This window comes from Mustela putorius, unplaced genomic scaffold (assembly GCF_011764305.1).
Source record: "Mustela putorius furo isolate JIRA1106 unplaced genomic scaffold, ASM1176430v1.1 tig00000577_pilon_pilon_pilon, whole genome shotgun sequence".
NCBI lineage: Eukaryota > Metazoa > Chordata > Mammalia > Carnivora > Mustelidae > Mustela > Mustela putorius.
The window spans coordinates 3037558-3063509 of NW_025421421.1; the positions used below are offsets into that span (position 1 = coordinate 3037558).

Consider the following 25952-nt stretch of genomic DNA (forward strand, 5'->3'; position numbering starts at 1 on the left):
TATAAGTACACATATATATCCTATTTTTGTATATACAAAGTATATATGCATACACACATATATACAAATATATACACTATCTATTCTATCCATAAGATTTATTATAGAATTGATAATTTACCTATAAAATATATCTATAGGTATCCCATTTATACACGTTCAAATATATAGCTACATGGAGAGTGTGGGAGAGTAGAAAACAAAAGACTTCTAGCTATTACATCTGTGTTTATTTAGTGTCCCACCTGAGCTACATTTTTTATTAATTTCCTGCTTGTTTTCCGATTTTCAGTATATGTTTAAAGAAAATACGAATGAATTCCTGCACCAGTTGGGCCTGTTCCCTTACAACACACCTTGGGGTTCTTCCAACATGAATACTGAATTGTTTCTTCAAAACTCTTTTCCCAGCTACATAATATTCTTTCATACGTGTGTTATACTGTGTAAATCTTTGTTGAATTTGGGATTTATTGTAGGATGCAGGAGGAGGTATCAGTCAGCAATAATTTTTTTATGCTACTCTGTAATTTTTCCCACATAATATGCTTGCTAGTCCATCTTTATCTCACTGATTTGAGAACTTACATTGATTATAATCATATATTTTCTCATTTATTTGAATTTGATTATAATCATATATTTTCTCATTTATTTGAATTTGATTAGAAACTCTCTCTTCTATCCCATTAGTTTACCCAACTTTTCATGAACTATTGTCACAATTTTAATATTTAATGTTTTAAACGGTGCTTCATAATATGGTGGTGCTAACTTACATCAATGATGCTTTTCTCTAAAAGTGTCTTGGTTGCTCTTTATATTAATTTTGTCCATACTTTCTTCTGTGTCCTATAGGAATTTTTTTTAATATTTTCTTTGTAAGAGTCTTGTGCATTTCTTTGTTGGTCTGTTTCTGTATCTTTTGCTATTATTGTACATAGACTCTTTTCTCTTTATTCATCTCTCTGGGTAATATTTATACATGTGAAAGCTATTAATCTCTTTTTATTAATTTTAATCCTCTTTCTTATTTAATTCTTTTATATTTTTGTAAAAGTTTTCCTATAAGTTCTTCATCCAGGAATGTATTTTATAAATAGTGAAAATTTTATATCCTTTTCTCCATTTTCTTTCCTTTAAGTTCATTGGCTAATTGTTTCAATAAAAGTACTGGTCTTTTCTTTCTTTTAAGATTTTATTTATTTATTTATTTGAATGAGAAAGAGCAGTAGGGTAGGGTAGAGATGGAGGGAGAAGGAGAATGTCAAGCAGATTCCCTGCTGAGTATGGAGCCTGCTATGGAGCAAGAACTCATAACCCTGAGATCACAACCTAAGTCAAAACCAAAGAATGCTATTTGACTGAACCACCCAAGAATGCCTGCTTGACTTGTTTTTAACTCAAGTAAGAACATCTCCCAGATTTTCCCATTATACTGGTTTATGGTTTTAATTTTTTTAAATTCTGTTGAGAAAGTGTTTATTCCCATTGTATTGGCTTTCTAAAATAAGAAAATATAGACCCATCATCTATGAAGACAGTAATGACTTTCGTTCTTGAGCTAATCATATAATGATTGATCTTGATACAATTCCTAAATTAATCTATTTTGCATTCTTACTATGAATCCCACTAGGCTGTGATGTTTTATTCTTGAATTAAAATGCTAGATTATGTTTGTTCCTATTTAGTGAAATTAGTCTATTCTTCTCTTTTTGAGAAATTCTTATGAAGATGCCATGCAGCTGTTCTGATACCTCATAAAAGAAAGAAAAACCACAAAAAAGGCAAGAAAGAATTAACCATTTTAATAGCAGTTGTGAATCTGGGGTAAACATCTCTAAAACCAGTGAATAAATCAAAATTCTGTTCTCTGAAAAAGGAGATTAAAAAAATAAAAATATAATCAAATGGATAAACTACTACATTTAATTAAAAAAGGGAGAGGGGCATCTGGGTGGTATAGTCGATTAAGTCTCTGACTCTTGGTTTCAATTCAGGTCATGATCTCAGGGTCTTGAGATCAAGTCCCATGTTGGGCTCTGTGCTCAGCAGGATATCTGCCTGAGATTCTCTCTCTCCCTCTCCCTTTGCTCCTCTCCACCCAGACTCATTCTCTCTCTCAGATAAATAAATAAATCTGTTTTTAAAAAGGGAGAAAGCAAAATAATAAATTCTAAAAAGGAAATGCTACAGAAACAAAGGAAATGGAAAGAATCCTAAGAGACACCTTTGCTTTTAATATATGTAAAATTTGAAAACATGAGTGAAATGGATAATTTTTCCAGAAGATACAGTTTATCAAAACTGATTCCAAAAAGTAAGAAATTTTAAAGAGATGAACCTTATGGAGGTAATAGAGAAAGTTTCAGAGAGCCACTACCCAAAGCTATATGAAGGCCAAGCAACTGATCAGGAGGACTGGAACACAGCCAGTGAGAGGGGTCACTTCTGGTTGAGCCACCCTCCAGAGCACACTCCACACTCCCAAGCCACATGTGGCATCTCTCTTATCTTCCATCATGGACCAGTCATATGGTGACTTCTTGCTCCTCATGGATATTGGTGTACTGTCTCTCCTTTTCCTTCCTGTTCTCCTGTTGCATCTCATCCTGTCTGTCCCTCCATCTACAGATGGTGGTCCCTTCCCCATCATTTTGTCTTCTAGCTTAACCTCTAACTTCATCTCCCACCATCACTGCCCACTTCCGCAGGTCCCTCCCAGGGGAGCTAGTTCCCAACAGTCCAGCATTCCTTCAGCAGCTCCTGTCACTTGGTGTCTTCTGACTGGTCTTGTAGCTGCTTTGGCTAAACATCCCTGGATCCATCCTTAGTGTGTTCCTTTCTCTCAAACTCAAATGCAACCTTTAGCAGCACCTCTAAGCTCTACCCTAAGAACACATAGAAATGGACAATCCCCTGCTCTTGTTACTAACATCCCAGTCTGCATCAAGCTTCTCTCTGGTCCCATCGGTGGAAACGCCTTCTGAAACTTCTGCCTTTGCCCCTTCCATCCCTTCTCTGTGCAGGGGCCTGAGAGATTCTAGTAACACAGGAAGCACTTTCTTTTTACTCAAGCTCTTCTTGGGGGTTTCAGATCTGACCCAAAGTAAAAGACAAAATCATTAAAAAGGCCAGGGACCCCAGCACACATTGTCAACGGCCACCAGCCAGAGGACACTCCCTAGTGTCACCTCCTTTGTAGAACATCACCTCTTGCTCCACCTTGCGTCTCCACTCCAGCCCTTACACCACCCCTACCTACTCATCCCTGAGGCTGGCAGCTGCCTTCCGACCTTTGAACATGACCTTCCCCCCTCAGCCTGGATGGCTCCTCTTTCCATTTGTCCGTGGAGTCCAGTCCTTTCGTCGCCTACCCAACCATCAATTTCTTTGCCAACAACCTTTCCATACTTAATGGATTTTTTAATCCCCTGCACTTACCGTCCTGGGATAGGTTATTATGTACCTTCAGTTAGGGTATGAAGTTGATGGTCAGCCTCGCCTCCTCCCCACTGGTATTTGAGTTCACAAGGGCAAGAATTACTGTGCTTTCATTGTCTCTTGTGTCTACAGAACCCCAAACAATTCCTGGAATGCTCTAGATGCTTAAAAAGTCATCTATTTTTATTGTTTTCCTAAGTTCTTAACAAACATCTTTTTTTTTCTTTTGTTTCTTAAACAGATGAATTAGAAAACAAGACGGTATAATACAAAACTCAAATAACTTTAAAGAGCCCCCGAAATGAAAAGGCACATTGGAAATTGTTCTATTTTCTTTCATAAGTATACACCAATTCTAATGTTGTCCCTAATAAATCAGGAAGAAATAAAAAGGTGTCTGTGATAGTAAGATTTTCTATTCCGCCCAACCAACCATCTGTTATACAACCACCACTTATTGTGTCATGGAAATACAAAGATAAACAGAGTCCCATCATGTGCAGGCCAAAAAAATTATAGTAAAGAGTGGAAAGTAGGACTTTATAAATAATTAAATTCAGTTCAGCATGGTAAGTGTGTGACTGAGCTAATTTCTCTGCTCTCGGGGGCATCAAAGAGGACACTTGTTATAATGAGGGAGTACTGAGAAGGCTTCCCAAGCAGATGAGTTTTGGAGAATGGGTCAAGTTTGACCAGGTGAGAAAAGTAAGTCACTTTATTTACACAGCCTGAGAGCTCTGGAAGAGCTTGGTCATTATGGGTAATTACCAGTCTAGTCAGTGTTACCAGTGCATAAACCGATTTGAGAAGGGGCAGGAGAGTTAAAGGTTATTTCATGGAAAATTTATTTTTTTTTTAAGAAGTTTGGACTTATTATCCAGTGTGTACAGGTTATTCATGAAGGACATTAAATTAGAAGTTGAATGAGAGTTTCTAAGTTTAGTTTCTGGAAAATCCTTCTGGCGCCCTCGTGGGAGATGAATTTGAGGGGGATGCCTCTGGAGGCAAGGAGATCACATAGGACTCCACCACTGGAAAAATCCAGGGCTTGAACTAGGCATGCTGGCAAAGTGGATAGATGGAATGGTCAGAAAAACTATCTCCCACTTTTTTGTATAAGGTGACAGGGTGGTGATGTCAACGTGGTGTGCATGGTATAGATGAAGGAAATGAGCTGAATTTGGGGCACATTCAGTTGGATTTGGCCACTGTTCATATACCCAAAAGGCAAATAGATGTGTATGTCTGAATGTGAGAAAATAGTTAAGGGCTGTTCCTTGAGAAGAAATGTGGAATACTTTTATATTTTTATATTTTAATTATATATATATGAACATATATATAATATTTTATATAATATATAATTTTATATTTTTATATATCTGACCTAAAGTAAGAGCCAAAGTTTGAATGAATTTAAAGAATACCTTATTCATACTGGGTTTTTCTGAAGAGGAATTAAAGACAGTTGATGCTCTTTAATTAGCATGCAGTAGACATCATGCAAGCTACTCTCTATCCATAATTTCTAATCTGAACAACACTGTGGCTTTTGCATTACTCTATTTTGCAGACCAGAAATCTGAGGCTGAAAGATGATAATTGACTTGGCTAAATGTCCCCTTGCCAACACTCCCACCCACCTGATAAACAAGTTTCAGAACCTTCACCTGAACTAGTTATGGGATTCTAGACTTTATCTTCCATTCTGTGCCATAGCCATGATCTTTTGTCATGATTATTCAGAAGAAAAAAAATAATGCAATTGCATAATATCAGTACTAATAATGTTAATTTTAAGAATTAAGGCATCTTTTGTTTTTACTATTTAAACTTATATTAGGGTCCCTTAATAGTCATCAATTTATTTCATGACTTTTTATTTTCCTTGAGGATAGCCCATAGATCCAATAAAAAATATATATATTTGCATATTATGACTGATGACTTAACTATTTTATAATTTAACGAGTGATATTTTATAATCCACTTCTCATTCAGTTCCTATTTGCAAGTCGTATCACTGATTTTCTCAATAACATGTTGCCTACAGGGGTGCCTTGGTGGCTCAGTGGGTTACTCCTCTGCCTTCAGCTCAAGTCATGATCTCAGGGTCCTGGGATCAAGCCCCGCATCGAGCTCTCTGCTCAGCAGGAAGCCTGATTCCCCCTCTCTCCCTGCCTACTGCTCTGCGTACTTATGATTTCTATGTCAAATAAATAAATAAAATCTTTAAAAAAAAAGATAAAAAGATGTTGCCTACAATAATCAGTGTAATAAGAGGATTTCACTGGAGTAAAATCATATTCAACTCCAGGAAACAAAATGCTATCTTCAGATTCAGAATACACTATCTTCAGATTATGAACACAGATCTTTTTAGTGACACTAAGCATGTAATTGACCTGGCCTCATTGTGTTCCTTATAGACAGTGGTTTGGACACTAAAAGGTCACCTTATAGTGTTCAGTCAGATATCAAGTGGGACCTACAGAGAATAAAATCTGGATACACCCTTTCTCCCTGCAGGGATAATGTCATGTTCCCTATAGGATAATGACATTTACTGTTTTCTGGAAGAAAATTAAGCCTTCACATTGACTTGATGAATGAACTAAAGTGTTGTTTTGCTTTCAGTATTTCCTTGGAAAGGAAGAGGCTATTAGAAAATTATCAGCATGGAAGTACAGACCTTGATATATTTTACAAAATGACCGGGCCATCAATAGTGATATGTAAACCTACTTATATTGTAACGTTAAAAGAAAAAAAAAGAAAAAGGCAATTTTCCATTTTATTCTTTTTTCAGATTGGAAATCTTAATTCATAAATTTAAATAACAAAATAAGGTATATGTGAATTAACTATTAATGTATTTGTTATCCTAATAAAGTGAACTTGGTACAGATTCAGAGAGTAAGAGGAACAATAGTCTATAATCTTTTTTCTGTTTTGTTGAATTTCTCATAAGTATAAGGGATGGATAAAAACCAAAAGATTTAAAAAATAATTGCACTCAGACATAGTCTTTATTCTACTGGTGTATGTAGGTTTTCTTATACTTATTGAATTGAATTAAATTAATATTTATTGAATTTTAATATGAATAATGTACTGTAACTAGGTATTTGTAAAGACAGAGAATGACGGACAGTCCTGTCCCCAAATATATTATAATATAATTACAATAAAATGGTGCATGGCACAGCATATATTTTGATACCCAATTTTTTTTTCATGGACTCCAATGTTCTGTCTAATTAAAACAAGTTTAAATAGTCCATTCTCAAATAAAATCATTTTATCTCTAATTTTATTATTTTAAATGGCAACATTATATATTTAACATTAATAATAGAAAACAGGAGTACTCTCATTTTCGCAAAAATTTACTGAGTTCTCACAATTTTTACCCTCTTGGGGAAGCCCTGGAAATATAAGACAAACAGGATGAGATCTCCGGCCTCAGAGTATTCATATGGAGGAGAAGCACCGGTAAGACTAGACACACAATCGTAGGTAACTATAAGTACAGGTTAACTTCGACAGGAATGATAATGGGATATCCAAATAGAGGACCAATAAAAACAAAGACCCAGAGACTTGATGAAGAATGGTGTGTTGTGAGAACATGCGTTACTTGGCACATTTGAGCATATCACTAACCTGTTTGAAGTCTATCAGCCAGTCCCCAATGGTCAAGATGAAACTTAAATCAATAACTATATAACGCATGAGTCCCTGCATGATCTCTCAGATCCTACTTTTACCATTTTCCTATTTATAGCCTTCTCTGTAGTGCTACAAAACTTACATTTTTTTAATTTATTGCCCTGTGAATTTGTACATGTGTTTTCGCCTTTGTGGAATGTCCTGCCATTAAATCTAAATCCATCTTATGTCTTAAAACTCTGTCCCTGCAATGTCCCCTGAGAAGTTTCTCTGATATCCTACGTTGGTCTTAAATCTGAAACCTTTGCTCCTATAGATTTCCTATATGTACTTCCAAAATAGTAAAATAGAACTCAGGAAGGCTGTCCTGTAAATAGAGCTTTTCTAGCACAGTGTTGGTGGGAGACAAAGGAAAAGAAAGGCAATTTCTGTTTTAAGTCTACTAGGGAAAACAATATACATACTTCCACCTCAGAAGCAAGGTAAAGAAGTAGGTTACAAATAAATACCCATAGCATAGGTTGACCCATCCATAGTATATTACGATATACATTGTACAGTTCACAATTCAGCAACATTATCTCGTTGCTACTGAGTACTACTCTCATATTGAAACAAAAGGACTTTTTATCTTTTCAAATATTTCTGCAAGGTGAAAACCTCTTCTTTATTCAAATTCTATTTTGGTCTTACCCCCAAATACACACACACACACACACACACACACACATATATGTATATATGTATATAGGAGGTCTCATGCATGATATAATGAAAATGAATTGTGGTATCATACCTTAAGCTCAAGATTTGAACCAATTCATGATTTCTTGTAAGATAGCATCTTTTGTTACAGATGTTTTATACTAGGGATGTTTCTACTCACCCACAAAAACACACAGACAGCAGATAAGTCAAAAATCTCCAATTTATTTCCCAAATTTGTTCTTGCAGAAGGGGGGGAGTTGCGGAGAAGAGGCGGACAGATTTCAAATTTAGAAGCCTTGCCTTTTAGTTTATTTGCAGTTCCTAATTAACTTTTTAACCTTGATTCAGTCACTTAATCTTTCTGATTTTCTAATCCTCTTTTGTAAAATGAGAGAGTTAAATTAGATCGTTTCTAGGGTCTTTTAAAATTATAAGATTACCTGAGAAAATACATCAGCCCTTGGGTTCTACTTTGACCTTCATTACCAAATGAGAAAGAGAAAGTGCTATGATTTTTTCTTTTTTTTTTTTTTTTTTTTTTTTTTAGAAATAGAGGTCTACCTACATCATACTGGCTACATTACAAAAAATAAAATCTGTATTATATAACTGCTTGATTTTATGCATTTAAGACTAGCTATAAAATGTTAATACAAAATGTTCACATAAAATGTTATTTATCTAGTGACTGTCCTGTTTTATTATGTGCTTAACTGATGCTGTTGAATTACTAGTATTTATCACAACATTTAGGGTATCATTTTATTGTGAATACTATTGGTGTGTAGTTTCAGGAAAGCTAACTCTGCCACAATGCTGACATCAGGGATAAAAAGCAGGAAGGCTGGAGCTTATTTCAATGCCTTGTAGGAAGGGCTAGGAAGTTGAAGATGAAAAATGCTAGACCTTGAAACTTGATCTTTCTCAAAAAATCCCCAGATCCAAGTGGGGGGGGTGAGGTGAGAGGAGCAGAAACAAATGTAATTAGCAATTTTAGCATTTGAATTGTGGAAAGGAGCAGAGGAAGGGGAGGAATAAGTTTGGATGAAGGAGAAGCAGGTGTTGGGCAACAGCTCTTCTGTCCATCCTTTGCCTGGGGTCATAGGGTTCTCTGTTTTTTACACTTTAAAGTTGTCATCTCCGTAGCTGATAAACCCAGCCTCTTTGGGTGTAGAGGTCCTTCCTGTAGTTTTGTGGATGTAACAAGTTAGTCCTCTTGGGAGGAAAATAGTCAAAAGGGGAGGAGTAAAGAAACACACAGAGTATAACTAGTTCAGTGTAAACCGTACTTTCATGAGGGAGAAGAGCCTCATATTTGGTAAAGACTTTAGCAAGTATTCCAGGCCAGTAAACTGAAGCTGTAAAAAATGCCAAAAGCAGGAAAGACCTAACTTTTTGAAAGAAAACTTTGAATCTGGAGTACAGGTGTGTTCTAGGTTAAAAAAAAGAAAAAAAAAAATTGTGAATCAGTGAAAGAATCTCTTACCTCCAGGGTTACCAAGGTGAGCCTTTGGTCAGTTTATAGAGGAAGCCCCAGGCTACTAACTTAAAAAGTAAGTGAGCCTACACACATTTTTGCCGAAAGCTCCTGGGCCAGTGGTCTTCTAAACCAAGTGTGTGTAAGGATATTGTATATCCATTGAAAATGGAGAGCCTTCTGTCCCACACCAGAAGATTCAGATCTAATATGCCCCAAAACACCCCACTTTGGGGAGATGACGAGGGTATCATGCCCTAGTTATTTAGCCTAGAAAAGGGAAAGGATGCAATTAAAATGCTTAAAAAATTATAAGGGAAGTTAATAATTTATCAAGCTTATTTATTCCACTCTATAGAACAGGAGTCCTTATTTTGAACAGTTATCAGTAATAATAGAGAAATGTTTTATATGTGCATTCATACAACAAAAATACACGTATACACACACACATATGTGATCTTATTTAACCCTTATGCTAAAGTGTGATGTCAGGACTACTCTCATATTTTGGGTGCCAGTGGTAAAACTGAAATAGTTTGCCCAGGATGTGGTACCCATCCAAATTCTAACTCAAGGATGTGTGGTTACAGATCCTATGCTCAATAACATCCCTCAGCCAAGGTTATTACCAATATGGCGGAGGGCAGATGTTAGAGAACTTCTTAGGCACAGACAAGTGTGCTGGCTGGAAAAAGGAACAGACTTACAAAATGTTTAAATGACTTGATGGGTACCAGATGTTCAAAGAAGCCAGGGTCATGAGAGTAGTTTCAGGGACAGTAGGTATCCTGGGGTGTGGTTGGAACCAGATCACCACCTGGGAAGATAATAGGGCTACTTCAAAATGAGAAGTGGGGCTCTGTAATGCACATTACATTTGGTAACTTATGGATATTTTTCTTCCCACCATATTGTCTTCTGCAGCTAGCGCTAAAATTAATACCTGTAAGGTTATAGGTAACATTTCATCAACGATTTTAACCTACTGTAAACATCTTACTCTTAAATTCTCAGTTGTAAATACACACACACACACACACACACACAAATGTATTTTTTGTAAAGAAAACATTAGAATTTAATTCATTTTATTGACAAATTTTAACAATAAAGTGATAAATTCAGAGGCCAGAAGAAATACAGATACTTTGATTATTATAAACTACAAAAACTGATTATAAGAAATTTTAATTTAAAATGAGGTTATTTTGGAACAATATTGTGATAGATGTTAAGTATGAAATTTTTTAAGTCAGTGCAATTTTTTAGAGGTGCTTGTATTCTATAGGTACTCATCTATTGAGAGTATGTCCAGAAATATATATATATATATTTTTAAGAGAACGACAGTGAGCTGGCAAGCTGATGGGAGGGGCAGAAGAAGAGAGAGAGTCTTAAGCTAGGGCCAAGATCAATGTGGAGCCCAACATGGGGCTCAATCTCATGACCCTGAGATTGTAACCTGAGACAAAATTAAGAGTTGGATGCTTAATTGAGCCCCCCAGGTGTCCCAAAAGAACTTTGGGCTACCTTAAGGAAATTCTAGCCCCCAAATAGAAATGATAACAAATGTGTTTTTAGTGAAAAGTGGTGATTTTGTTAAAATAAATTTAAAGCATGCTTAAGCAGGGGTTGTGTGTTCTTCAAGACAGCAGACTAACTGTAGTCAGACATTAGTGGTGGCATCTTCTTCCAGATGGAAGATGACTTTCTCATTACTATCATTTTAGCCAGTGCTACTTCAGTATAAATCTTGAATGTCTTGCTTTTATAGCTTTTGTTGAGCAAAGAAGTTTCAGTGGTTAGAGATATCAAAAAAGTTGAATATGTACGCATTCCTATTTTTGTCTTTCTAGTAACAGAATGTCCTCCTGACCTTCAGAAAAATTGCCTATCAATGTAAGGCTTTAATTAAATCTAATTCTAGCCTTTCATAGTATATTCTTCAAAGAAGACTTAAAAACACCTTTAGTTTTGTTTGCAACTAATTTACACAATGATTACTTTATGAGTCTGACTCTTGACATGCATTTACATGAAGCCATTGATGTCAGCAAGAAAACTAATAAAACACAGCCCGTATTACGTTTTGTGTGTTATTTTAATCAATACTCCCTCTGCTGGTTTAATAGGAAGAGAGCCCCAAGGACAGCTCATATTACCAGATATTTATAGAATGCTTTTTGCTATTAGAAAGACATTAAAAAGTAAAGTCAGCAGTCAAGGCTCCTGTTAATTTATTAGCTTTATTTGTACTGCTATTCCGTTTTAATTCACACTATTAATCTAAGCAGGATAAATCGGTACCCTGAGGCATTCTTTACTTTTTACTGAGATAATTTCATAGAAACATGATATTCTGGTGGTAACTTTTATTTTAACATCCTTTCATTCTGAATTATTTTATTGTCTTCTGTAAAAACTCAAAATGTCCTCTCCTGTCAGCCCCACAGCAGAACGCGGACTGCACTCCGTCATGAAAGGTGATGTAGATTTTTACCCATCCTATTCTGTTCTCTTTCTCTGCAGACACTCCATCTGCACAGTGTACATTGAAGTGCTTCCTCCAAATAATCAAAGCCCTCCCCGCTTCCCACAGCTGATGTACAGCCTTGAAATCAGTGAAGCCATGAGGATCGGAGCTGTTTTATTAAATCTACAGGTATGCTTCTCGGTATATACGTAGAGCTCTATGGAGACAACCTTGAAGGCTGATGGGTCTGTATCTGTGCATGGGGAGAGGGGATTCACATGTCTGCTTGCACTCTAGTACAGGAAAGGTCCATCTGGAAAGGAAAACGGGGGTCATATGGATGGAGGGTTTCCTCAGCTAATCCATTCTATTGATTGCCACAACCGAAGGACTAACGTTAGCTGGCAGGGATTAGCTGCAATCATTACAAGACAGAATGAAGGGATTGGAAACATGCACTTGAATATTTTGTACTTTGCACCCAAAGAGTCTGCAGCTGACTATTATTTTCTGACTTGAATTCCTTTGCCCAGCAGGATTTAGTTTTGCTGCAGTGTGGTATAGAGAAAATAGCTTTGGGTTCAGGGACGAATGGTAGGCATTCTGATTCTGAGGCAGTCATCTTCATTCTGTGGCCATGGGCAAATCTCACAATTGCTAGGCCTCATTTATCCATTTAGGTGAAGGGAAGAGGTTGAGCTAATATTTGCATTTGCAGGTCCAGATTCGTGGGCATATTTTGTAACTAGTAGGATGAGTGCTCTGTTTTCACTGTTTATATATATTTCTGACCAAAGCACGTTTGGCCAGAAATGCTTGTATCTTTCACTCAATCTACAAGTCGGGTTTTATACGGTGTTGATAACTGCCCCTCAATGTAAGAATCCACAGGTAGATGACCCATCACTCGACCTGTGGATGTCCAGAGGACAGGGAAATAACTTGCTGGTATTGTTACACGGCAACGGGTCAGCTTGCTGACGAGAGTTTGGAAAGCTGGCCTTGAAGGGTACGACAGATAGACGTGGTGAGGGGTGCCTGGAAGGCTCAGTGGGGTAGGGCCTCTGCCTTTGGCTCAGGGTCCTGGGATCAAGCCCTGCATCAGGCTCTCTGCTCAGTAGGGAGCCTGCTTCCTCCTCTTTCTCTGCCTGCCTCTGCCTACTTGTGATCTCTGCCAAATAAATAAATAAATAAATAAGATGTGCATGTGATACTTCAGGAAAATCCCAGCACTGATCTTTACCACCACAAGAGATGACCTAAGACATAGTTACATCTTGCCCACCTCCCATTTGAATGCGGACACCCTCTCATCCAAAGCCTGAGGGGGTAAAAGTGGGGATTGCAGCGAATGTTTGAACTGGAGAGGATGTGAAAGTAATAAGCCACATCAGCCTCATGGCCCAGATGTGTAAAGTGAACCCTGTGGAAAGTAACTGGGGCCTAGATCAGTTGATTGCATTTTCATCATTTCTAAAACAAGGCTCATTCCCTTGGATCCCTCTTCATACCTGAAGCTGCTGGAACTGTGTCTGGCATTACCAGATATTTCTCTGTTCCTCTGCTGTAGTATCCATTTGGTTGATTTTCCCCAGGTAACTACAGAGACTTTGCTTCTGTGGTTCATTTACTATTGAAGTGGGAAACAAAATTATGTGAAGGTAGTCATATTAGCAACAAGGAAATTTGGAGTATTTTAATGGACAAAATAAAAGAACCCCATAGTCTCTGAAAATGAATATGAAGACAAGTCCATTTAATGCAGTAACATAAGTCTTATATATATAGATATATATATATAAATCTATATATGCCCATATATGGATTTATTTGTGTAAACAAGAAGAAAACCTAAATAAATCCTAGATTTGTGATATTCAAGCTAAGACATTGTACATGTTTTGCATTTAAATATTCCTTTGGAATGTGACTTTGTACAATTTAACTTTCTATGAAGTAGCATAAACTTACTTATAAGATGGTCCTAGGTCTCAATTCAGTAAATCCCAAAAATGTCCAGGAACCATATTATAGGAGAATAACTCTACTTGTGAGTTAAAGATGAAAAGGAGTTGATCTTTTTCATATCTCAAATTTCTCTACTGCAAAAGCTGAGCAAATACGAGAATGACATTTCTGTTCACCCTTTCTGCTTCTGGTAGGAGCAAAAGAAAGGGTGCCACTTTTAGTGGCAGTCTCTATGGGAAAGAATGAGGGTGTCATCATCAAGGCTTTTTTTCATCAGCTGGCAACCATTCCCTTTTGCTCCTGATCAACTGAGATGGAATTTAAACTAGTGACCTAAAAGCTGAAAAGCTTCTACCAAATTACTCTCCCAGACACTTCTAATAACAGAACGCATCAGTGGTACCTCTGGCTCTGTCCTCATCTCTTTCACATGCCACACTGCCCACTGCTGACTCACTGCTCAATTTAGAAAGACAGGATTTGTGGAGAAATATATTTTCAAAGGTAACAGCAGCCTGGTTTCAGCATGATCTGTTTTGACTGAGATCAAAGTGGTTTTGTCTCGGAAAACAATCCTTATTTCTCCTCTTCTGCTTCTAAGTATTTTCCTTTCATTCTATCTCAAAACTGCTGGGGAGGCTGTGATTTTCCTCAGCTTATTAAGGCTGTCTTGACTGGCTCCTGCATCCATGGCATTCAGTGGAGGAGATTGGGAGCCAGAGCCCTGCTTTTCCAAACACCCCTATGCTGAGCAGGGGTGGCTTTAGGTGGCATTTTTGTTTTCCAGAGTTGGTCAGATCTTTCTCCAGAGCATGATTGTATATCACCCTCACTTGCCAGTGAAACCTATGAGAGGTGTGTGCCCCAGCTGTGCACTGGGATCGTGGGATCGTGGGAGCCCCTGTGCACAGCTGTCCCCACTGTCCCATTGTGTCCATCTTTAGTCTGAAATCAGCCATGGTGGGCACATTTATGCTACAGAAATTAACAGATGCGACAAATCAGTACCTTTGACTCCATCCACAGCCAGTTGTTTCTCCTTACCAGCACACCGCTGGATGTGGAGCCAATTTCTTCAAGGACTGAAGTGACTAGAATGTGTTAGCTTCATCAGCCTCTTCCATCTTTGACTCTCTGAGATTTTGAAATCCCCTTGTACCATCACCATGACCCTGGTGCTCAGATAAAAATAATAATTGGTGACACGTATGTGGCACTTAATGAGGCACCTGCCTGTCCAGGTAGCTGGGATATATGCTGCACACACTCAGACTCAAAATCTCAACAACTTGTGACTGAAAAGGGTTATTTCTCACTCCCACTGCATCTTCACCACGGATCAGTTCCCACTCCATCCTGCACCGTTTCACCCACATCAGGATGAAGGGACAGCATCCATGCAGAGCACTGCTGTTCTTCTGACAGAGTGAAAAGACAGACGCAATAAACCACTGTATGGATTTTAATGCTTCTCCGGGAAGTGAGGCCTGACCCTGCTGCCCGTGGTTCCTTCACCAAACCCTGGGACAGGCTGCTCCTGAGCTCCTCACCTCAGGGGTGCACAATCCTCAAGGAGGAGACCCCCACTAGCTGCCTGGCTGCTCCGATGTCCAGAACTGTGGGTTCTTTGTTTCATCGCTTGCCTTGCGGGTCACTGCGGGCAACCATTTTGCTAAATGAGTTTTCACTGCCAGCCATGGTTCCCATCCTGATAGCTTTCAGTAACAGTTTCCTCACCAACTTCCAGTCTCTGGAAACCATGCTATTATTTTCTGGGTGTTTATCAGGCACACTCTGCCTCTAACTGTCAAGTTGGGATTAGTTAGGGTAGCTAGGTTTATGTTGCCAAACTCCCCAGCCAGTACCATCAAAAGCCAGCAGAGACGGTGCTGTATTCAGCCTTCACTCCACAGCCCAGCTGACCAAGCGGCCTCTGTCTAGAACAAGTCATCTCCTGAGGGCAGCGTTTGCTGTGGGAAACACAGCAAAACAAAACAAAACCCAGTTCTTCATCGTTACCTACAAGTGAGGCATGGAATTACTAACCACAGCATTTTCCATCGGCCAAAGCAACTCACGGGGTTGCTCCTGAATTAATAGGTCAAGAATGTATTATCTTCGGGGCCCCTGGGTGGCTCAGTGGGTTAAGCCGCTGCCTTCTGCTCGGGTCATGATCTCAGGGTCCTGGGATAGAGTCCCTCATCGGGCTCTCTGCTCAGCAGGGAGCCTGCTTCCCTGTCTCTCTCTCTGCCTGCCTCTCCGTCTACTTGTGATTTCTCTCTGTCAAATAAATAAATAAAATCTTTAAAAAAAAAAAAAAAAAAAGAATGCATTATCTTCAGCTGGGCAAATGGCTCCACAGGCTACATGACCAAAGCTGATGTCAGTACAACAGGAGTGTCTTGCTTTCCCTAGAAAGGGACTTCTCCCTTACTTATTAGATTTTATTTTTAATTTTTTCACTTACAAATTATGATGCATTGTTGGAGGTTAGTTACCCTCACCTGCTAAAACACAGTTCTGTGTCCTCTATTTCTCTGTGATACCCCATTGTTTTGTGTCACCACACTGACCTACTATGTAGGTAGGTATTATATTTATTCTCTGGCAAATGAGAAAACAGAAACTCAGAAACAGTAAGGTTTGGGAGCCAGAGTAGTTTTGGGTCTGTTTTGTTTTGTAGTTGTTGTTTGTTTCTTTCTTTCTTTAAAAGATTTTACTTATTTATTTGATAGAGAGAAGGAACACAAGCAAGGGGATTGGGAGAGGCAGATGCAGGCTTCCCGCTGAGCAGGGTGCTCGATGTGGGGCTCGATGTGGGGCTCGATGTGGGGCTCAATCCCAGAACCCTGGGATCATGACCTGAGCTGAAGGCAGATGCTTAACAACTGAGCCACCCAGGCGCCCCTGTTTTTGTTTTTATTTTCTCCCCTTTGACTCCTAAATCAGGACTCTATTGTATTATGTTAGTTTTAGGCTATAGTAAAACTATTATTTTTTTTCTTTTTTCCCTATGGGTGGTAGGTGTTTTTTTTTATTACATTAGTTTTGTGTTTTCCAAAGGTTAATTTTATGATATTTATGATAATAAAATATATGACAGGTTGAAGGGAAGATCTGATTTATTTTAATAGTCTCAGGAAGAAGCAATTAAAGGAAATGTTGGATATTTTCTTCTCTCACTTGGAGGTTATAGATAGAATGTGGGTTATAACCTAGATAAAGCACATTAAGAAAAAAAAATAATAATAAATTCTCACATCCTACCTCAAAAATTCCTGGTCCTTAGTGGCATACTTTCCATGAATCTAGGTAGAAAAATTGCATATGGTTTTGGAGACCTTTACTATACAAGTAGTAAGGGTGAAATTTTTGGTCCTCTAATGGTTGCTGGTCCAATGTTTCTCTTAGTCCAAGACTGAGAGAAGAAAATCCAAGAGGAGGAAGGGTAGATTGGTAGCCAGTTCTTTAACTGAATGGTTGCTGGGGTTTGAGTCTGCTCAAATGCCCTGGGGTATGTCATGGTGGAATGGGCAGTTGGCAAGAGGGCATGGACTGCTGACCACATTGTAGGTAAGATGATCCTGCCTGGGGCTGTAGGTTTCAGAGTTGTGTTTCCTAAGTGCAGATAAAAGTGAGGGGAACTAACTGCAGCATGTGGAAAAAAGAGACATGATCACCCACTGAGATGTACACCAAAGGGCCACCAGCCGAGCATTATGCACAAATGTCCTCCAGTCACCACCAGTCCCTAGGATGGCTACTTGGGATCCAGCCCCGTAACAGTGGAGTCTGCTGGTGCCAATTCCTCCCACACTGATCCCCACACAACCTCAACACAGTCAGTCCCTTTAAGAAGTGGGTTTTCCCCTCTGTAGCCTCTCTATCCCAGTGTCAGAGGGGAGATGAGAGGAAGGAAGATGAATACAAGTGAGAAAATCACACACACTTGAAGTCCCTAGAAACGAAATTGGTTTTAAAGTAAAAAGGAAGGTGTCCTATTAGGAAGGGTTAAAGAGTTTTACTAAATGACAATGGTAGACCTTTAGACAGAGACAAGGGTGAAGGAGTCAGCTCTACGGCAGAAGGGGAGGTGAGTGACGGATGCTTGAAAGCTGCCTGGAAGAAATGTAGCCACTTCATTTCTTCTCCAAGGGAGTCCTTATCCATACTGGGCACAGGATAATGCAGAGCTGAACTTTTGTGCTTATAATGAAAGCCCACAGGAAGGAATAATAGATTGTGGGAAGGTGCATTTCGGTATCATTTGGCATTTAAATCAAGCGTCTCTCACCCTGCCTTTCCTTCTTTCATTCCTACACTTCTTGGCTTGATGCCTTGAGCAAAGTGGAAAAGGGCCTGGTTCCCAAGGCTTTGACTTTGTGTGTGACTGGGCTCATTCTTGCACACTCCTACAGAATATCTAGTCATCGGCTGTACGTTTCTGTCTGACCGTAAAGAACAAATCTTAATTATAACAAGCTGTGAATCAAATGGTCCACCCACCTGTGGCTGCCAAGGTCTTCCCAAAGGAAAGTTCAAGTACATTTTATAAAATGGTTAACAAATACACATGTGGGGATAGGTAACAGCATGCCAGTGCTTGCACACACCATGTTCCTTGAGGAGTGAAGAGTTGGAATTGGGGAGAAGTAAGTGCTGACAGTTGTTCCTTGATTTAAAATGTCTTTTGCCTTGCTGTCAATTTTTGCTATCACACCTCTATTTCTGAAAATGAATGGTAGTGGAAACAATGTATTTGAAGTAATGCCAGTGTTGATTTTTTTTTTTTTTTTTTTTTTTTTTAATGAATAATGGCAGGGCTTGGCAAACTCTAGCCTGTGAGCCAGGTGACCTGTTTGTCTGGCTGGTAACCTGAAAGTGGTTTTTCCATTTTGAAAGGTTAGTTGATACAATGTAAACCAATAAAATGAAATGACAACAAAAAATAAACAAAGAATAATATGCAGACATCAGATACAGCTCAGAAAGCCTAAAATTTTTACTGACTTTTTACAGAAGAAATAAATTTCTGGCCTCTGCATATACTGTAAGTAGTCATGGGAACACTGAAAAATAAAATAAAATAAAGAAATACAAACCAAAAACAAAATAAAACAGAACAACAAAAAACAGACCAACAAACCAAAAAAAACAAAAACAACCCCCACACACATAATAGTGCCCATCCATTATATTGAAATGAAGTTTAAAGACCCCACTGAAAGAAATATGTTAAATATCTTTGTAGTCCAAAGACTTAGCATTAGATTCGTATAGTAAATTGAATTGAGTATATTAAATTTAATTATTTAAACTGCGTCAGAATAATCTGTTATCTGAGCTGGGTCAGATAAAACAGAGGCAACATCAGTTACCCAAGTATCCTGTGTGTATATAAACGTTCAGGTCAGTATTTGTGTGTCAGTAAATACTAGTTGAATAAAATAATAGAGATTAATGCCCCCTTTGGTGAAGGACAGAAAGCAGTTTGAAGAGCTAGAGATTATTGTCTTTGGGTTAGGCAAGTCCAGATGAAATGGATAGCATGTAAATTGCATGGCTCAGGGCCAACAATAGAGAAAAGAAAGTACTTAACTAATGGTAATTATTTTTATTTTAGTTCATTGCCATTTTTGTTTTTCTGCTAACTCATACTAAGTTGGGATTTTAAAAGTGCGCAAGGCGCCCGGCTAGCTCAGTTGGTAGAGCATGAGACCCTTAAAAGTGCGCAAGAAGGGCACCTGTGTAGCTCAGGTCATGAGCTACTAGGATGGAGCCCCGCATCTGAGCTAACTCTGCTCAGCGGGGAGCCTGCTTCCCTCCCTTCCCTGCCTGCCTCACTGCCCACTTGTGATCTCTCTTTGTCAAATAAATAAATAAAATCTTAAAAGAAAAGAAAAAAAATGTGAGCAACAAGTTACCAGGCATTTGGAAGAATGAATGGACTGTTGAAAAATACGGGTGAATGGAAGCATTGCAAAGAATGTATTCACCTGCGTTATGCTTTTACTAGTTCTTCCATTGAGAAGAAATGATCACTTGCAATTTAAAATACAGAGTGACACTTTGGCAAAACAAGAGGTAGGTGGTCAAGAGATCAATATTAATAATAATACCAACTTCTAATTTTAATTGCTGTTGTTAGCCAGGGACTTCAAGCATTTGAAAGCTTCCTTATCTTTTATACATTTAACAGAGCAGAGCAATAGCTTTTGCAAAGTCCAAGAGAACACTGCTGTAGAGTGGAGATCCCAAATCAAACTGCAGGATGGGAGAGTCCTCTTTCCCAGAGAGTGAGGTCCGCTCAGTGCCCCCAGCTGTGCTCCAACTTCTAATCACTTCTACAGCAGCGGAGACCCACCCACGAAGCTGATGCTGCTTTTCTTTTTAGGACCTCCTTGATCAGCATTGATTTTATTTTTTTGTGGTTTCTTCTTGCTTCTTTACAAAAGTGAAGGCTAATATTATACAGATAATGACCACAGATGCTGGGAAAACTTAATTCAGCCCCTGTTTTAAACTGGCTTCCTGAGCTGCCTCCTGTGGTCTGAGTGACTTTGCTTTTCCTGGCTTCTCCTGGTCAAAGCTGCAGTGGCACCTGAAACAGCTGGGACATGGGCAGCGGGAGAGAACAGCAAGGCCTGGGCGCCCTGGGCACTCCAAAGGTGAAGCGTCTGCCTTTTGCTCAGGTCATGATCCCAGGCTCCTAAGATCAAGTCCCTTGTGGTGCTCCCTGCTCAGTGGGGAGCCTGCTTCTCCTTTTCCCTCTGGCTGCTGCTCCCCCTGCTTGTTGCCCCCCCCCAGATAAACAAAAATCTTAAAAACAAACAAACAAACAAACAAAAACAGAAAGCCCTGAGTAGTAGTGCAGGAAGTTGGATGTTGCACATCTGGTTCCCTGAGGGAAAAGGCGTGCATTTTTCTGATGAAATTCCCAGGAGATGCGTGTAAGGCTGTACTGGGTCAACTTGCCACCTGCTGCTCCCTTTCATCTTTATCCATTCTTCTCCTTTTTAATTGTTTCAAAAAGTGTCAGCATTTAACCTATATGCCTCAAGGAATTATTAATTTTAGTCCTGAAGAAAAATGCCTGTTGCCCTGATGTGATGTGGAATTGATCCATTTCCAAGACAGTTTGAGAGAAATGTGAGCCATCATAGAGCCTGTCCTTCTGCGTTTGCAGGTCTCGTCCCAGGTGCTAATTCATTTTTCTGACATCTATCAAATGTTCTAGAAGGTTTGGGGGTTCTTTCTTCTCTTTCTTTTTTGATGAATATTTCTTATAAAATAGGATGCCCCCCCCACACACCAAAGATGATAGGGTTTATGATTCATGGATGTCGTGCGGCTGGTGCAGGCACAGTGTGCATGAATTGTAAACCCCGAGCCGTAGGATCTGCAGTGTCGTTTCTGTTAGGGGGATCCCTTCAGAACCGTCACTTGCAGATTTGCTTCGCTGTCCTCAAAAGAGATCTTGATGCATTCTGACACTTTAATGTGTTACTGCATAGATTAACGTCATGGAGCACACTGAAAAGATGACTATTTTCCCTTCAGTTTAGTAATATATAACCTGTTCTGTTTACTAGCTGTGAGAAATGAAAGTGTCATTTATTTTCCTTTTTATTTTCGTTTCAAGTGGGGAGAATATGTTTTCTCTTCTTTCCTTACGCTGGACTTCGGATGGCTCTGTCCTCATTAACATTATCTCAAATGTATAATATCCATGTGGGCGCACATAGGGAGGTGGAAACATGCCACAGATGCTGGTCATCTGGCCCCAAGGTATAATATATATTTTGAATGAAGAATAAATAGCTGGATATATAGACAGATAAATTTGGAAGAGAGATGTCTTCCAATGCTAAGCAATTCCTTCTTACAAACATTAAATCTGGTTTGTTGTGCTAATTTTTTTTTTCCTTTAAAGCAGATGTTCTGATAGGTCTAAGTTCTCCCAAAAAAGTTTGATACATATTATCTGAAATGATTTTCATCTATGAGCATATAAAGCTGTTGAACGTGAAAAAACATATTTTTAAATGTATTCTCTATTCATAGCCATGTCTTCCTCTTCCCAAACACTAATTTGGCCCCTGTAATTCGTCCATAGTCCACAATATGCTCATTGGCAGAAAGCCAAAGAGGCAGGGTATAGGGAGAGGAGAAACCTAACTCTGATACTTTCATTTAAAAGAGCTGGCTCCTAGGGTTTTTTGTTTGTTTGTTTGTTTTGTTTTGTTTGTTTGTTTTTCTTTAGCTTTCTGTCCTCAAGAAGGAAATAAAAATGATTTTAAAAAATATGAGCTCATGCCCCAGAAGTGTTGTGGGCTATATGTTTTATCTCATATCTTAACTCTAATAGACATATGTATGAGATGTGTGCCTTAAGTACATATGTGAGTGGAATTAGACTTGACTTCTGCCTCAATAGGAAGTAGAACATATTAAAAAATGGGTGAAAAGAATCTTGATATGTTGCAGGAAATAAAGCCACAGGGGCACCTGGGTGGCTCAATCGGTTGAGCGTCTGCCTTCTGCTCAGGTCATGATCCCAGTGTCCTGGGATCAAGTCCCCCACAGGGCTTCCCACTCAGCAGGAATCTACTTCTCCCTCTCCCTCTGCTTCTGTTCTCTCTCTCTCTCTCTGTGTCAAGTGAATAAATAAAATCTTTAAACAAACAAACATAAATAAATAAAGCCACATTCTCCAATTCTGTTAAAAATAACGAAGGGCCTAAAAGTAAGCGAACAAGAACAAAATGGTCTTTCCTGATACCAGGGAGCGAAAAGCAGAACCGCCATGGCTGATTGTGCAGATGGCTGCCCGGGAAGATCTGTGGTTTGTGTGGTGCCGGGGGCAGAGAGTCACTGGCACGAAGACAGGCTCTACTGTGGCACCTTGCCCGCCCCGTATCTTCATCAAACCCTCAGATGAAGACGTTTACAGCATCTTGTCACCACACCTACCACTTTCTCTACACCTGCATTTGTATATTTTGCTTTTCTCCTGTGATTAAAAATGAGCTCTCCTTGTGTCTGTTGAAAGGGTCACTGGCTTCTCAGAGCCTTGGAAATGAAGGCTGCATCTAAGTGAATTACGAGAAAAAGGAAACAGGAAACAAAAAAATACAAATCCATTTTTTACTATTAGATTTGACAGATATAAATCACCTGTCAAATCACTTATTTTTTTTTTCTAAAAACAACTATAAATCCAACTCTAGAGGAATTTATTCTAAATTCCTCATATCATCATGATCCGTAATAATCACTTTGCAGAATGACACCGTGACCTTGGACCCCACTTGGAACAGCACTCAGGACTGGCTGTGTGGGTTGCAAGACCCAGTGCAAAATGAAACCACAGCACTTCTAAGCATGGATGCTTTGCACTGACCTGGAACCATTCTCCTGGATTCCGCCCACTCTGGGCTACTCAAGGACATTGCTTCACAGTCACCCTTTTACCTTCCTGCAGCATGAACAGCTTTGGCTCTGTCTCATCCTTTCCATCGCCATCAAAATCTGCAGTGGCATCTCCCAGTTAAAGACAAGCAAACAACACAAAATGCCCTTGGTCCCATAACCTACTTGAGCTGCTTACTCATTTCTGTGTCTCCCTTCATTATGGAAGCTACTCAACACTGGTACTCAGACTGGCTTGAAGAATGTCTTGGTCAGATTCCCTGCTGTTCTCTCTCGACCACAGCAAAGTCAGGATTTCAATCACACCCAACTTTTGATGTGACTCTTTTGGTCCCAGGGCTTACTCCATGGCCAGGTGAATTCCCCATCTTCCTGCCCATCGATGGGTAAGCTGTGATGGAGTGGATAATCCCTTCCTTACTTAGAAACTTATGTGTTTGATTTCCAGAACACCACAGTGTCCTAGACTTTTCCCCATGCTCCCTGGCTGATCCTATCTGTCTGCTTTGATGGTTCCTCCACATTGCCCTTACTCTTAACAGTTGGAATGCCTTGAATCTCAAGCTACTAACCTCTTCTTCATTCACTCGTGGAATTAGTTAATCTGGTCTCATGGATCTAAGTTGTTATTTGCTCATACCTCTAATTCATATCTCCACCTTAGCTCTCTGCCCTAAAACTCTACATCCATGCCCAACTATGTAGTCAATAATATTTTTGGATGTTAAATAGGTGCCTGTCTTAGGTCAAATTTCCAGAGAAGATTCAGTTGCAGGTGTTTATTAAAGAGTGTTTTTGGGGGGCGCCTAGGTGGCTCAGTGGGTTAAGCCTCTGCCTTCAGCTCAGGTCATGATCTCAGGGTCCTGGGATCGAGCCCTACATCGGGCTCTCTGCTGAGCAAGGAGCCTGCTTCCTCCTCTCTCTCTCTGCCTGCCTCTCTGCCTACTTGGGATCTCTCTCTGTGTCAAATAAATGAATAAAATCTTAAAAAAAAAAAAAAAAGAGTGTTTTTGGAATCAACTCCTGTGGAAAAAAGAGAGAAGCAAGCTGAATTAAATTTAGACAGAAGATGAGCTTCCCTAGATCCCATGGAAAGCTCTGGAGCTGAGAGAGCCCTTTAGAGTTGGAAAGTCTGCATAATGAGGTAGGCCCTTCACACACCTGCATGCAAATGTTGGATGCAGGTTGCTTTAGAAACCAGTTTGGCCTTGACATGGTGACTCTCTTCATATGGACCAACCCCTTAAGTATCTCAAATAGGACCAGCAGCTGGCAACATTCCAACACATAGGAAATAATTACTTCCTTAAAGAGGGTGTGGGAAGCATAGCATAGTGTTCTCACACAGAGATGATAAAAACTATCATATTCCTGATAAAATCTGAAATGAGGCTCTGGGGGCATGCAGCCTCAAGATGAGATAAAGGGGAATGAGTGAGTTGTGCATTTTCTTAAAGAAAATATGCTAAGTGTAGTAAAGCAATGAACTGTAACACAATGCCCTCTAGAAATGCCAAAAAAATTAAAAACATGATTTTTATAACTAATTGAATATATTCAGAAGGGGAAGGACACTTTTTTTTTTAAGATTTTATTTATTTATTTGACAGAGAGAGAGAGAGAGATCACAAGTAGGCAGAGAGCTATGCAGAGAGAGAGAGAGGGGAAGCAGGCTCCCTGCTGGCAGAAAGCCCGATGTGGGGCTCGATCCCAGGACCCTGAGATCATGACCTGAGCCTAAGGCAGAGGTTTAACCCACTGAGCCACCCAGGCGCCCCAGAAGGACACATTTTTAAGAAGATTCATCTAGCATTTTTCCAGATATTTTGTTCCCCTTGCTCCAATACTTGCATGCCTTTACCAATGAATTGTTGCCATATTTTTCTAACCATGGTAATGCATGCATGTGGGAGGGGTAGTGCAATGTGGAATTTCAGTCCAAGGTGATAGTCATCCTAAAACAGAGAAGTGGGGTCTCAGAAGGTGGTGGTCACCAGAATGGAAAGGTGAACTGCGAGATCTCTAACTTGAAGGGAGTTTTATGGACAACTGCTGGGGGAGTGTATGCAGAAATGCAACCCTACTTTGGAGATCTAAGCAAGAGACCTTTCACACTGACCTTCATTTCCTCTCTACTGCTATGTTTCTAATCTTTCATCTTCTTATTTGTATCATGTCTCCTGAAGGAGACATGGAGGACTCTCTCTAGCTTGCAAGATGGCAGCCAAAAGTCTTTGTCCACGGGACTTTGTGGGAATGTTGAGACCTGCTTTCATCAACCCTTTCTTATAAAAGATCTTTCAACCAGGGTTTATAACTAGAGTATTAAAGTAATGAGTTCCATTCACTACGCACTAGAGGACTAGTGTATGATTCAAAGAAAAGTTTATAATTTCAAACTGCTTGATAAAAAGAGTTTTGGGGTTTCATTTTTTTTTAAGTTGACCAGAATTAAACCATTCTGCTCTTCCTAAAAGTTAGATTAAAATAAAAGATTAATTTGAAATGTGAGTTTGAATGTGAAATAACATTTGGCTGAGCAACTCTTTGACAGCAACTCTTCTTATAAAAGCAGTAATCAGTATTACCTTTAGTAACTTGGCACTAAAGATTCCCTGCACAGTTTTGTAAATAAACCTCAGTTTATTGCATGCCTTGAAGCTGTTTATTGCTTCACACACTGCCAGTTACTGTTGATTAAAGCTTCAGTATGCAAATGCAGTTATTTCCCTGAGATTTTGATAAATTAGAGAAGAACAGAAACACTGTTTC

At 39.2% G+C, this 25952-nt stretch overlaps 1 protein-coding gene across 1 annotated transcript in view; it reads left to right on the forward strand.

The window, feature by feature from the left end:
* Positions 1–25952, forward strand: part of PCDH15 (protocadherin related 15) — a 731887-nt gene that overhangs the window by 383243 nt on the left and 322692 nt on the right. Inside the window, exon 15 of the mRNA XM_045081472.1 lies at positions 11837–11969. Coding sequence (XP_044937407.1) covers positions 11837–11969 — 133 coding nt within the window. The remainder of the gene's footprint in view (positions 1–11836; positions 11970–25952) is intronic.